The 12,881-nt window shown below is 59.6% G+C and overlaps 5 protein-coding genes across 5 annotated transcripts; 2 read left to right on the top strand and 3 right to left on the bottom strand.

The window, feature by feature from the left end:
* Positions 1–439: 439 nt before the first annotated feature.
* Positions 440–1,529, top strand: J3D65DRAFT_57570 (uncharacterized protein). The gene is made up of 2 exons (XM_066797660.1): positions 440–588; positions 613–1,529. Exons 1-2 carry the CDS (start codon positions 562–564, stop codon positions 1,459–1,461), a joined length of 876 nt encoding a protein of 291 aa, XP_066652226.1. The 5' UTR covers positions 440–561; the 3' UTR covers positions 1,462–1,529.
* Positions 1,530–2,671: 1,142 nt separating this feature from the next.
* On the bottom strand, positions 2,672–4,634 carry J3D65DRAFT_633472 (uncharacterized protein). Its single transcript, XM_066801122.1, has 2 exons — positions 4,200–4,634; positions 2,672–4,143 (listed from the first exon to the last, which is right to left on the bottom strand). The coding sequence occupies exons 1-2, from the start codon at positions 4,278–4,280 to the stop codon at positions 2,899–2,901; spliced, it is 1,326 nt and encodes a 441-aa protein (XP_066652225.1). The 5' UTR covers positions 4,281–4,634; the 3' UTR covers positions 2,672–2,898.
* A 734-nt stretch (positions 4,635–5,368) lies between these two features.
* Positions 5,369–7,033, top strand: J3D65DRAFT_557893 (uncharacterized protein; the record flags this gene model as incomplete). The annotated part of the gene is made up of 2 exons (XM_066797335.1): positions 5,369–6,508; positions 6,554–7,033. 2 exons carry the CDS (start codon positions 5,369–5,371, stop codon positions 7,031–7,033), a joined length of 1,620 nt encoding a protein of 539 aa, XP_066652224.1.
* A 194-nt stretch (positions 7,034–7,227) lies between these two features.
* J3D65DRAFT_56048 (uncharacterized protein) lies at positions 7,228–9,533 on the bottom strand. Its single transcript, XM_066797470.1, has one exon. It carries the CDS (start codon positions 9,202–9,204, stop codon positions 7,423–7,425), a length of 1,782 nt encoding a protein of 593 aa, XP_066652223.1. The 5' UTR covers positions 9,205–9,533; the 3' UTR covers positions 7,228–7,422.
* A 220-nt stretch (positions 9,534–9,753) lies between these two features.
* Positions 9,754–11,532, bottom strand: J3D65DRAFT_557695 (triose-phosphate transporter family-domain-containing protein; the record flags this gene model as incomplete). The annotated part of the gene is made up of 4 exons (XM_066797327.1): positions 9,754–10,628; positions 10,673–11,009; positions 11,059–11,086; positions 11,135–11,532. The coding sequence occupies 4 exons, from the start codon at positions 11,530–11,532 to the stop codon at positions 9,754–9,756; spliced, it is 1,638 nt and encodes a 545-aa protein (XP_066652222.1).
* Between the last annotated feature and the right edge of the window lie 1,349 nt (positions 11,533–12,881).

Here is a 12,881-nt window from a genome sequence, read left to right as displayed (position 1 = left end):
GCGGCACTGGACGGTCAAGACGGACGGCATTGACGACTGACATGTCAACACTGCCACCAACCAGCTGCTCGTCGTCTCGATTCGCCGTTCAATGCCATGGCATGCACGCGCAGGTGCAGATGCGGGCGCATGGCTTCAGCCTGTCATACCAAGACCTGGGAGACGCTCTCTCGGTCAGCAGCCGGGAAACAAGGAACCCACTGCACATGAATCTCCCGCTCTTTGTCGTCGCCCTAGATAATATTCTCCCCCCGCAACCTCTGGACCATCCTGGCCAAAGACACGCCTACTGTACTCCAACGCGGCAGCCCGCCTGATTTATTGCTCTCTGGTCAGCTCCCTCCGCACCGAATACCGCGGCCGACTCTTGCCCCTCCACGCTGTGATGGCGCCATTTTGACGATAAGACTGGCCAGAAAGACGGCACGCCATTGTCCAGCATCGCCAAAGAAAATGACAGGCCTCACCAAGACCTTTTGCCAGCAGCAACGTCATATCCGACGTCTTTTTTGATCCGAAAATCTACCTTGCCAGGCCCGTTCGCCGTCGACGCCTTTAAAAATGAACGGGCCGAACCCTCTGCTCGAGGCACCGCTCCCACCGCAATTCGAGGCACCGGCAACCCGGCCGACCAGCCCTCCTGCAACCCCCGGAGCACCGAGCCCGCCCTTTTTCTTTTACAAACGCATGGGCACGCCGCAGCTGGCAGAGTCGCCGCCGCTGGAATTCGGCGAGCCCACCGGACGGGACCACCCCATACGACCACTATCGCACGTCTCGTCGCGAGAATCGCTCCAAGCCGGCGCTCATGCAAGGGATGACCTGTCTGTGGCGTCCGTTGGTGACACGGGGTCCGTGAGCGAAGTCCTCTCCCCAAGCGAAGAAGTCCCGATATCGCCCATGGGAAACATTGAGCTCGACGTGGAGGAAGTCACCGAAGGCGATGCCGTCCACAATGGACTGGAGATTGTGCAACCTGATGGTGTTGAGGAGCCCTCTGCGGAGCGGGACCGGCAGCGCAATGGCGACGACTGCGGCATAGCGACGAGGTTTCAGGACTTGAACTGCGACGGCGACGAATCGGGCAAGAGTGGTTTCGGGGAGCGCCAGCGCAGGTTTCTACAACGCAAAAAGCGGCGGATGGACCGACGGTTCAAGCGCACATTCAGCGAGATTGAAGGCAGCGACGCTGACGACCCCACCGACGACCTCTCTCCTGCGCGTCGTTTGCGCCGCAAGGTGAATCCAACTACAAACGACGCCGGCCTCTTCGGCATTTCCAACGTCCCTCCACGAGAAAACGAATCAATCTTGCCCCTCAGCGCAAGCGGCAGCACCAGTCGTCCTCCGTCCGTATCCGATCCTGACGATGGCTGGACCGCCCTGCCCTTTAACGCCTCGGTTGACATTATGGACGTGGACTCGCAGGCAGGCGTCCAATTAGCACCGGCACCGCCATAGTTCACTCGGTCGTATCAAGCTCGCCATTCACCATTCACCATTGCATCTTGCCCTGCCCAGGCTGTGCTCTTGGTCCTCCTGTCGGTGTCGTCCACGTCACATTTGGGCCTACCTACGCGCGTCATTGACTTTTGTTCAGCCTTGTTTTCCGTTGGTCGGGTCGGCGCACATGTTGCAAACTCTAAAAAGAGCGCGGCGCACCAATTGCATGAGGGGACTGTCTGTCCCTTTTCTTTTTCTTTTCCTTCCTGACGGCTCCAATCGGGCCTTCTTTCTCTGTGTTTGCTCAGCGCGCATCGATTTTACTTGTTGTTGTTGACTGGGACTGACTGGCTGGCTGGAGACTTGGGTGGTTAGGATTTGGCATGTTTCCTTTCTCCCTTTTTTGATGGGCATTTGTGTCTGGTTGCTACACCACGCTACCCACGACGTCGACGACCTCTCTTTGCAACATAGACTCTGACCTTTTCGTTGCCCGCTCCGTTTCTCCTTCTCTGTGTCGTTCCTGTCTTTCCTCGCCATCTTAAGCGGTTTGGATGAGGCTGATGGGGATGGATGGATGGATGGAAGCATGGATACGGGACGATTTACTTGGGTCGACGTACAGACAGACAGACAGACAAACAAACACACGTAGAGCACGCCGCGCTGCTCCTCTGCTCGTCCTTTCTTCCCTACTCCACTTCCTTCTACATCCTCCTAGCTCTCTAGCTCCCCATCTACCTAGCCTACTGACATAATATATCTCCTTCAGGGCTGCATTGTGTGATGGGTGCCTACATACTGGGTAGGACACGTACCTCTGTGTCTATGAACCTATGTAGCTATCCGGGCGTACAGTAGTGCATCACACCGCTCTTCCGTTTCGCCCACCCTGCCCGTGTGCTTGGTTGCCTGGATAGGTACCGCGTAGAAGTCTGCCTAAATCCGCATGGCTGTGTATGTGGGTGTTTGCCTACTCGCCTGTATGCCTGCCCGTCTGTCTGTCTGCCTAGGTGTATATCCGCCATACTAACCCAGCCACACTACGATGCAGTATAGCACCGTAGCATCCCGTAGCGTGGTGGTATAGCGCAGCGGCACGAGAAACTGAAACGCCGGCGCAGAACCAGCACGGTGTAAGAGAGAGAACGAGGACGAGGGGGAGGAGAAAAGATGGATGCGTGGGCAGTGCTCGCTTATGCTAGTGTATAGAGGGAGGGGGGGAGTGAGCAAGGGAGACGTGAGCGTAGACATGAAGGGTTGGCCATTTGGGCTGATTGATGCATTGGGTATCTTTCTAGGTGTATTTTTCCTTTTCCCTATCTTTTTCCTGTTGCTCTTTTGTTCCTCTTCCTTTTGTTCAAGGTGTTCGCCTTCTTGTCTTCACTCACCAAGCTAGCCAAAGTAGCCATCCCCTCCCAGCCCCCGTTCGCTCTCTTCCTCAGTAGCCTCCATCTACTCCTGCATAGCGTCCGGTCCAGCCTCGTGTCCCTGAGACCCCTGCTGCTGCTGCCTCTGCTGCTGCGCCAGCACCTCGCCCACCGAAAACCTCCTCGGCGACGCGCTCTCCACGCCCGTCATGGCGTCATCCCACAGCGCGGGCGTAGCGACCGATCCACCCGCGTCTGCTGCGTCGCCGTCGCCGTCGCCATCGCCGCCGCCGTCGGGGTCGGGTTCTATGGCCTTGTTGGCCGTGCGGGCCCCTCTGCCACGCCCGCGAGGCCGTCCGCGCCCCCTCCCGCGCCCCCGGGGCCGCCCTTTCCTGCCGCGACCCCTGCCGCGCGTGGGCGCTGGCTCCGCGCTGGGCGAGGCAGAGGCGGCGGGACTGCCGTCGCCGTTCGCAGAGGGCGTGGCGTGGGCGGCGCGTTGGGCAGACAGGAATGACGCCGATTGTCTCGCATTGCCGCGATGCGAGCGCGGCGTCGACGGGCCTGCAAGGTCGCCGGCTTCGTCTTCGCTCTGCGCGTCGTATGGCGCTTCTGCCGCTGCTGTGCGGGCGCCGCTTCGCCCCGTGTACGAGTTTGAGCGTACGGTGTCTTGCTCGCCGAGGCGCGCCTTGACGGCGGCGAAGTTTTCGAGAAACGACGCCTGGCGCTTTTGCGCGCGTGTCGCGTTGGGAGGGACGTAGAAGTGCGGGACGTCGGCGGCGCGCGTGAAGAGGAGAGACGAGGGGTTGGCGGCTGGCGGTTGCGAATTGCTTGCGACTGCGCTGCTGTTCGAGGGTCCAGCCGGCGCAGGGGTACCGCGTTGCTCGGTGGATGTGCGTTCGCGCAGTTTGGCTGCTGTCGCGACCAGCCGCGTCGAACTGGCGCCCAGCATGTTGAATGTGCCTAGGGGGCGCAAGGGGTCGGGCGCGGGGGGTTGGTCGTCGTCGGCGTCGGCGTCTGGGGCGCGCGCAAAGAAGAGGTCGGTCCCAATGGTTGATGCCCACTTGCAAGTGTAGGCTTGGCCCTTGTACGAGACGATGGGATTGTCATGGTGGAGGCCAACGATTTGCAGGCGTTCCTCGTCGTCGTCGTCTTCAATCTCTATGTCGTCGTCGCCCTGGTCTTGGGGAGTGCCGTCGCCAGCTTGTCGTTTGTTGAGTCCATTCTTCTTCTTCCGGGTCTCTTGAAAAATGTCGTGCTCAAGCTTGCCGAAGCCTTTTCTGGGGGCGGCGACGGCCGTGTGCGAGGTTAGGTCGAGCGTAAAGTAAACGTCCTGTGAGCGGCGTGAGTTACGGGGGCCTAGAGCGTAGGCTGGCTAGAAAGACGGACCTGGGTGTCGGTGTCGTCATACTCGTACTCCCAGTCGTCCGAGTCGGCGCCGCGGTTTGCAGAAGCGGGTGCGGCGGCCATGGTGGCGGTCGGGTCAAAATTTTCGGCGCGCGAGGCTTGGGGGGAGTCGAAGGGGATGGAGGTCGGGTGTTGATTGGGTCATGTCCAAGTCCAAGTCCATGGTTGGCGTGTATCGAGGGCGGTGTTCAGTCCATTGCGCTGGAGGCAGAGTGGAGTGGAGAGAAAAGATGGATTGACGTGCAGAGTTGGACGGGATCCGCCCGTCGGGTCGGCCGTCGGGTTCGGGATGCGAGCCGGCACCTTCCTCCCTCTCCCTCTCCCTCTCCCTCTCAGCCGCGGGGTTTCGGCTATCGATTGCTGCTTATCGTCAACGTCCATGGACACCAGTCGACGTCCAACCACCGCCAAGCTCATGTTCACTCGTGAGCTGGCCCAGCTTCTCACCCTCCTCTCCGGATGCTCGCGGCTACACTCTGACTCTCACCCCTACTAATCAAGCCATCACTTCTTCTATCAGCATTGCTCACCGCCGGCTCCGAAACACTCCCGACAACGACGGCGTCATCACATCACTGCCCAAACTCCCTCCTCCACTCGCGCTCGCCACTCGGCCAGTCTTCCGCCTCTCCCGTGCGTCGTCAATCCTTTCGCTTCTGGCCATCATCTCGCTCTCCAATCACTCGCCCTGGCGATGCCAACGCCCTGCAGTCCAGTCCTGGTTGCCGATCGCCGCCTGCCGTCAGCTCCTCCGGCCTCGACACGCTTCCGCTCCCGGTCTTGCTAATCCACGCCGGCGCCCCCAGACATCACTACACGGACGCATCTTCTGACCTCATACCAGCAAGTCCGCCCCCGTAGGCCCACCCCACCTTTCTCTCGTGGCTAATTCGTCGTCTTTGCCTGCTCTAGTGCCAGCTCTCGCACAACATGGCGGCCAGGCGCCGCTACTTCATCCAGCCCTGCCGCCAGCAGGTGCTGCCGTATCCTCTCTCCGTTCGTTGACGACCCCCCAGGTAGCCAGTCCTACCCCGTCCTTTGTCGACATTCCAACGCCTCTGGTAGACGTTGCACCAGGTGATCCCTCTTTCGACTCCCGGGCCTCTGACGATTGCAACGCGCTTCAAAACGACACCGACACTTCCATGTTGATGGGGAGACGAGTCCCGATTGCCATTCTTTCGACTTTTCTAAGTCTCTTCTCCGTCTCGCAGGTCTACCAACACACTCATGTACCGGCTGGCTCCGAGGGATTGGAGGAACAGCAGTGGATATCGAGCTCCAAGTCATGGGCGGAGCGCAAGGCGTGTCAATGGTTTGGTGTTTGCGGCGCCTCTCACCTCAACCGTTCAAAGTGGGGAAATCTCAGAGGTAGCAAGCAAGAGGCGTTGGCGACAGAACACCACGACCTCAGTGACTTTTGGAAGAGTGGAAAGACGTCGCCCGACGAGTGGTCCCAGGACGAGCGCGTGTTGCGTGAGGTACCGCAGTACGTGCTGGATTATGCCCCGTTGATGCATTTGTTCTCGGGAGAAAAGTTTTGGCCTTGTGATATTGCCGAACACCTCTTCCACACGACGCCGCATCTAAACTACACTCCGATCCAGGCGCGGTCGGACCATCCTACCCTCTCAGACTTGGACGAGCTCAACGACTACGGCCGCTTTGTATATCTTCAAAGCGACGACAATGTGGAAGAGCGCCCTGACTGGCTTGGCGGCAAGTCCAACGTGCCTGTCCGCCCAGGCCACGAGGACGACAATGATTTGCCCGTTGCATGGGCAGACTGGGACAGCCGCGTTGATGGCGACTTGCCGGACAAGAATGACCGCCCGTGGTACGAGGCTGGACAGGGTGATAGCAAGGAGCGGGGCGGAGTGCGACCCAACCCGAACCAAGGTTCGCAGATGCCGACGGACACGGATGAAGGGGAAGAGCTAGTGGGGGAGGACGAAGAGTTTGTCGATCACGAGCCGCGGACCAAGAGCAGGAAGAAGCGCCTGGATTGGTCCGCAGGTGAGGCAGCCGGTAGTCCAGGAGGTCGCAGCGACGCGCCGGCGGTCCTGATTGTGGTGGACAAAGGGGACGGCGTGATTGACGCCTTTTGGTTCTACTTTTACAGTTACAACCTTGGCAACGTGGTGCTCAACGTGCGGTTCGGCAACCACGTGGGCGATTGGGAGCACACGGTGATACGGTTCCACCACGGCAAGCCCAAGGCCGTCTTTTTCAGCGAGCACAGCTTTGGCGAGGCCTATGCGTATGAAGCGGTGGAAAAGATTGGCAAGAGGGTAGGTTTCTCGCTCTCTTTAAAGACTGTCAAGCTAACCAGGCAGCCCGTCGGCTACATTGCCACTGGAACGCACGCCATGTACGCAACGCCCGGCACTCACGCCTACATTCTCCCCTGGGGCCTCTTGCACGACATTACCGACCGCGGCCCACTCTGGGACCCAGCGCTCAACCTGTTTAGCTTCACGTACAACTACACGACCGACGAGCTGCGGTCTTCGACGGCGACGCCCCTCGCGCCCACCAAGTGGTTCTACTTTCACGGCCACTGGGGCGACAAGTTTTATCCCCTCTCCGACCCCCGCCAGTACCGCTTCGCCGGCCAGTACCACTACGTCAATGGTCCACTTGGCCCTCGCTACAAGAACCTTGGTCGCAAGAAGGTTTGCCAGGGCAATGGCGAGTGCGTTATCAAGGAGTATCTTGAGCGTGGGTTGAGGCATGTGAGACGCTTCCAGGGTGTTGGCGAGGGAGAGGAGATGGACGAGATGCAGTTGCAACGGTGGGGCGTTGTGGGGGAGTGATCTTTCGTTGATTGCAACCTTCTTGGGTGTTTTGGATTCTTGCTGGTGGCGCTGTTGGTCGTCTGCTTTGCTTGGGGTTGATACCTGATGTCCCTTATCGTTTTCGTTATTCTTTCGAAGTATTCTTTTCCTATCTTTCTACACGTCCACTTTCCTTGTCCGTTGGATTCGATTTCTCGCACCGTCCTTCCTTCGTTCTACTTGTCTGTCGGTCAATTGTCTCATTATACCCCGTACGTCCTACATCTATCCTCCCCATCTATCCATCTACATTAGGTACATTACTCAAAGGCTAGTCGGTCCAGTCCAGTCCAACCAGTCCAGTCATCACCCATCTCATTTCCCCAGCCCCAATCCTCCCACTCCTCCCTTCCCCTACTTCATCATGCTCAACCATATATATCCCCAAAAATGTCATCCAAGATCCCAATCACCTTCTTCCAAAACGCCAGCTCCAGATCCCCGCTCGTCGCCGCCGCCACCGCCTTGACCGCCTTGACCGCCTTCATCACCTCGTCCTTCCTCTTGCCGTTGCGCACCTTGTTGGCGGCCGCTGCCAGCTGCAGGATTGCCGTTTTGGCGTCCGTTGCGGCGGCGGCTGTCGCGTTGGTGCGTTCGGCTGTGTCCGCGGCGGTGGGCGTGGTTAGGGGGGTGCTGTCGGGGAGGTTGGTGACGGTGGGGTTGGGGTTGTTGAGGCTGCTGGTCAGGTTGCTGAGCGTGCTGTCGGCCATGATGCCGGTGCTGTTGGCGTTGGCGTTGCGATTGGCGGCGTTGGCATCGGCAGACACCTTGCCCAGCGCGTCCTGCAGCATCGCGACCTTCCTCGCGAAATCAGGCGCGTCCGCCGCCCGCTTGCTGAGGCTCTTCTTCTTGTCCTTGATCTGGTTGAAGTTCCTCCACCACTCCAGAAGCGCTTCCTCGGCCTTTCGCTGTTTCGCGTCGGCCTTCTCCTGGCGCTTGCGTTCTTTCTCCTGGCGCTTCCGTTCCTTGTCGCTAAGGGCGGTGGTGGCGGTCGTGGTCGTGGTTGTGCTGGCGTTGCTGTTAATAGTGTTGGTGACCGCGCCGCCATGCCTGTGCACCCGCGGCACGTTCTTCAGCAGCTTGCCCAGAAGCTCTTTGGTCTTCTTGTCCAGAAAAGGTTTTGGCTGGTCGTCTTTCTGCAGGTCTCTCTTCCGCAGCACCTCCTTGGCGGCGGCATCGTCGTCGTCGTCGTCATCGTCGTCGGCGGCCTTGGCCATCCGGTCGTCTGTGCTTGTCGTTGCGGTGGTGGCGGTCTGGTTCTGGCCCTGCCGCTCAAACACGACAATGGCCTCCCGCAGCGCCTGCGCCAGCGCCGCCTTCTTCTCCTCTTCCGTCGCGTTGGTCGGCGTCTTGACTTGCGCCTGCACGTGCACGTTGCCGAGTTGGAACGCGTCGTCGGTGTGGTTGGCGAGCTTAGGGGGCGTGGAGGCTGTAGGGAGCGTGGGGACTGCAGGAGCAGAGAGATGCACCTCGGGGAGATGCACCTCGGGAGCAGGCAGCGTGGGTCTGCTGCCGGTACCGCTGGTGCTGGTCATGTCAAGGGGGCTATGGTTGTCCTTGTGCGGGACGGGCAGCCTGGAGGCCGTAGGCAGCGTGGCGCTCAAACGCTCCTCCGGCTGCTCCCACATCTGCTCCCACCGCTGCTCTCGCGATAGCGGCAGCGGTCTCGTCGAGGGGAGTGTCGACGGGGGTGACGAGGGCAGAAGCAGAGGCAGAGGCAGAGGCAGCGTGGGACGGACGGGGGCTGCGAGTGCGCCTGGACTCGAGCTGCCTTGCAGACAGACGAAGAGGATGGCGGCGTAGGTGAAGGCCACGACGCGAGGACGGCTTGAGTTTGCCATGTCTTTGGCTTCTTCTTCTTTTTCTTTTGCTTTGGAGAGGTAAAGCAATCGTAGAAATGTTCTGTTCTGTGAACGAACGAACAATATACGCGTGAGTGAGCGAGTGAGACCAGGAGAGAGGGAGGAGCAGGCAGGCAAGCGCGAGATATACATACACCACCCATCAATGTTGGGGATGGGGGCACGAAAGAAGCGGATGGATCCACCGGGCCAGGTCGATAACTGCGGTTGAGGAGGTCTACCGTTGCCTTCGTCTCCTCTCCTCTCCTCTCCTCGACAATCTACCGTGGTTCGAGTCACAAACGGCATCCCATAGCTCGCAAACCGTTCGGGCGATCAATCGAAATGGATTGATTGATTCTTGTGCCATGTGATGGCAGCAGGCGGGTAGGTAGTCTGGTAGTCTGGTAGGCAGGGCGTATCCATCCGTCCATCCGCCTCCCTCTGGCCCAGCTGTAAAACCATCCCAAACCATTCTTTCCCCAATACGACGGTACCAAGAAAACACCACCAACCAACCGCCGCCGCCGCCCTTGAGATATCTATCTAATTCACCACCACTTGCTGGCAAAATATGCAGTCGTCGATTCCACCCACATGTCCCAAAGAAAATGGCGCCTCCGCGACGACGACGCCCGGCTCAGTGGCTTCTGCTGCCTCCACCCCCCTTTGCCGCCACCCCCGCCGCCGCCGCGTTCCACCACGCCTAGTGTCGAAGAAGAGGAAGAACAAGTCGTGTCAAAACAATCATTCGATGACGTAGTAGTAGCAGACGTAGACGAAGACGCAGGAGAAGAAGAAGAAGAAGAAGAAGAAGAAGAAATCAAAATGCTACCGCTACCGCTCTTTTCATTCCGCTCAATCCAAGTCCTCCGGTCTCTTGACCGGACTCTGCCGAACCGGTGTTGATTGCTGCTGCGCCGCTGTCTCGCCGAGCAAAAGACGGTCCGCATCGCGCACTGGCTGAATGCTCAGACTGTTACGCACTCGACTGCTGCTGGAACCGGGGAGGCCTACCCGCTGCCCATCCACATGGTACTCATCCCCCGGCTCGGCGCTCAGCACGGGTTGGTATTCTTCGGCCGCCAGGCGCGCCTCGAGCCGCGCGTCCTCGTGCATCTGCTTGACCTTGATCCAGTTGTACGCCGCGATGCTGCCAATCGTCACCAGCAGCCCCGACACGTTGATGGTCGTGAGGCGGTCGTCAAACACGAGCGATGCCGCCGTGATGGTGACGATTTCTTTGAAGATGCCGCACACGCTGAGCGTGACGACGCTGGTTCGCTTCAGCAGAGCAAACTCGGACGCCGTCATGAGGAAGGCGAGGGTTCCGGGGAACATGAGAATCAGGATGCTGAGCATCAGGCCCTTGGCGGCTCGGAGCTGGGCAAATCCCTCCCAGAGCTCCGCAAAGCCCTCGACGGGCACGGCAATGACAAAAAGACTGAGAAACATGACGGGTGCGAGGAAGAAGATGCTAGAAAAGGGATTCGACGTGGCAGGATTCCGGAGCAGCAGAATCTGAGTCAGCGACCACCGAAAGCCGGACGCGAGGGCCGACGACATGATGAGAATGAAGCCGAGGGCGTTGAACGCCGTCTCGCCCGCAACCATCATAATCACACCAACGGTCATGGTCAGTATGATTGCCCCAAGCTTCCACGACGGCTTTTCTAGGCGGAAAATAAAGGCAAAAAGGAGGACGAAGCCGAGGACGGAGGATTTGCACATGGCTGGACATGTTAGTTGGATGCAGGGAAAAAAGAGGGCTACGCACTGAAAAAGGTGAGAGAAATAAACTTGAGGCTCATGTTGCCCAGGCCAATGTCTAGACCGGTGGCAGCACCGCACGGGCCGATGCGCGTGCAGTAGAACCACTTGGTCATGAGCGGTTTGTTCGGATCCGTCGGCTCTTCTCGCCGGGGGGGCGCCCGAGCGGAATCATGATGCGAGTCGAGCGAGTCGTGTCGCGGTCGGAATTTCGGGAAGAAGTAGAGGACGAGCGAGGCGAGGGTGAATTGGACCACCATGTGCAGGCACGTCGTGAAGAGCGGAAAGGGGAAGTTGAGGTTGGATTGACCGTCCTCGCTTGCTGCAAACATCCACTTGTTGTACTGTTGATGGTGAGCACGAGCCATGACGGGCAGTGGGTCGGTTACGTACGATTGAGATGGATATGGAGAAAAAGTACCTGGGTCAGAGGTTAGAAGGGCTCAAGAAAGGGGGAGGGAGCACAAACCAGAGAGCGATTAGAGTAGTGTTGATGAGAGAGGCCTTGACAAAGGTGGCTGTAGCAATCTTCTCCTCCTCCTTTGAGATGGTGACATCAGAGGCTATGCGCTCGTCGAGGCGGGTGTTTCTCCTCTTTCTCCTTCTTCGTTTCCGGCGGTCCTTGGATGTGAGGCCCGTCTCCTCGTCGTCGGTGAGGCCTTCTTCGTCGTCGAGGCCGGAGCTGGAGCTGTCGCCGTAGTCGAGGTCCTGCTTGTCCTCGGCGGCCTCAGGGATGTGCTCGGACATGGTCCTGCGGTGGCCCTTTTGCGAGCGCAGCGAGTTGGAGCGACCGACGGTGGCGGCGGGACCGATGAGCGAGGTCGATCTCCGTCGAGAGTGGTTGGTCGTGGTCGTGTTGTTGTCCATTGTGGCGGTGGACGTGGTCCACGGGGGCAGTCCGTCGGCGGAAGCCCCGGGGAAGGGAGACGAAGGTTGGGAGGAGCCGTGGCGGGTGAGGTGATCGGGGTGGGACGAGGAGGGGGTTGAATGTTTGGAGGACGAGGCAAAGGTGGTGAGCGGGATGGTAGCCGTGGTGGTTCGTGGGGGTGGAATGGTCGTGTGTGTCGGGCGATGGGTTGGGTATGTGAGGTGGAGGTGTGTCGAGTGCTGCGAGTGGGATCCGACGGGACTTGGGCCCTGAGTGACTGGTCTCTCGCTAGCGCCTTGGCGGGCAGCTAGCTCGACACCTACAGTACAGTACAGTACAGTACATTACTTTCTACCCACAGCACCACCGCACTCGTCGTCTTTCTCTCTCCTCTCAATCCCTGCCCCCAATCCGTCGCCCAGACCGCCCAGTCCCGGTCTCGTCGCCACGGCTCGTCGCACGTGGACCAGGCCAAGTCATGGGCCCGGGTCCGCTGCTACTCCTACTCCTAGTCAGGCACACTCCAATTTGCGGGGAGGCGAGCGGAGGCGACCTCTCACTCCCGCTACAGTAACCCAAGACACGACGCCGCCGCCCGTCAGCCTGATCGACTTGGCCATCACCACTTTCAAAGGAAGCGCTGACGTTGTCATTGTGCTACCACGGGTTTTTACTCGGCTCCGCTATCTACCGTGCCCGCACCCAAGGACCACCAAAGCGAAAATGCGCCGGGACTGCAATTCATCAAAAGTCATGCAATCCCATCTGTCGCCATCCGAAACATGCAACGTCAAAACTTGCAAAATGATGGAGCCATGATGCACCATGCGGTCAACGCCAAAACGCACACTCCACATTGATCGATCAGGGACCAAATGACGCAACGTCAAATCCCCCCAGACGCAAGGCAAGGCACGTCAACCTCCCAGCGGCAACCGGGCGACCTCGACCCGTACCCACCGCTCGCCCTCGACCAGCCACACGGCTCTCTCGTCGCCCTCTTCCCCTGGCAGGACGCTCCACCGCTCGTCCCACGCGTGCCTCTCGCCTCGCCCGCTCCTCTCCGTCAACCCCACCCCAATCACCGTGTCGAAGAAGAATTTGGTCCCTCCAACCGTCCGCCGTCTGCTCGGCCCCTTGGCCCCCTCCCCCTCACCCCCTGCTGCCCCCCCTTGCGTGCCTCCATCCAAGACAAACCTGACGCTCCGCACCCCTGGCAGCAGCCGCACCGCCTCCCACAACAACTTGCGACATTGCACGTACACGGGAAAGAGCAGCGGCCGCCAATCGCCATCCCACGACCTGGCCGCCGTCCGCGGCGCGTACGTAAACGTCAGGCTTCGAATCG

The sequence above is a fragment of the Phyllosticta citribraziliensis genome (genome assembly GCF_038025025.1).
Source record: "Phyllosticta citribraziliensis strain CPC 17464 chromosome Unknown J3D65scaffold_10, whole genome shotgun sequence".
NCBI lineage: Eukaryota > Fungi > Ascomycota > Dothideomycetes > Botryosphaeriales > Phyllostictaceae > Phyllosticta > Phyllosticta citribraziliensis.
The sequence above is the reverse complement of the archived record's forward strand: the minus strand, read 5'-3'. Positions and strand labels throughout refer to the sequence as shown.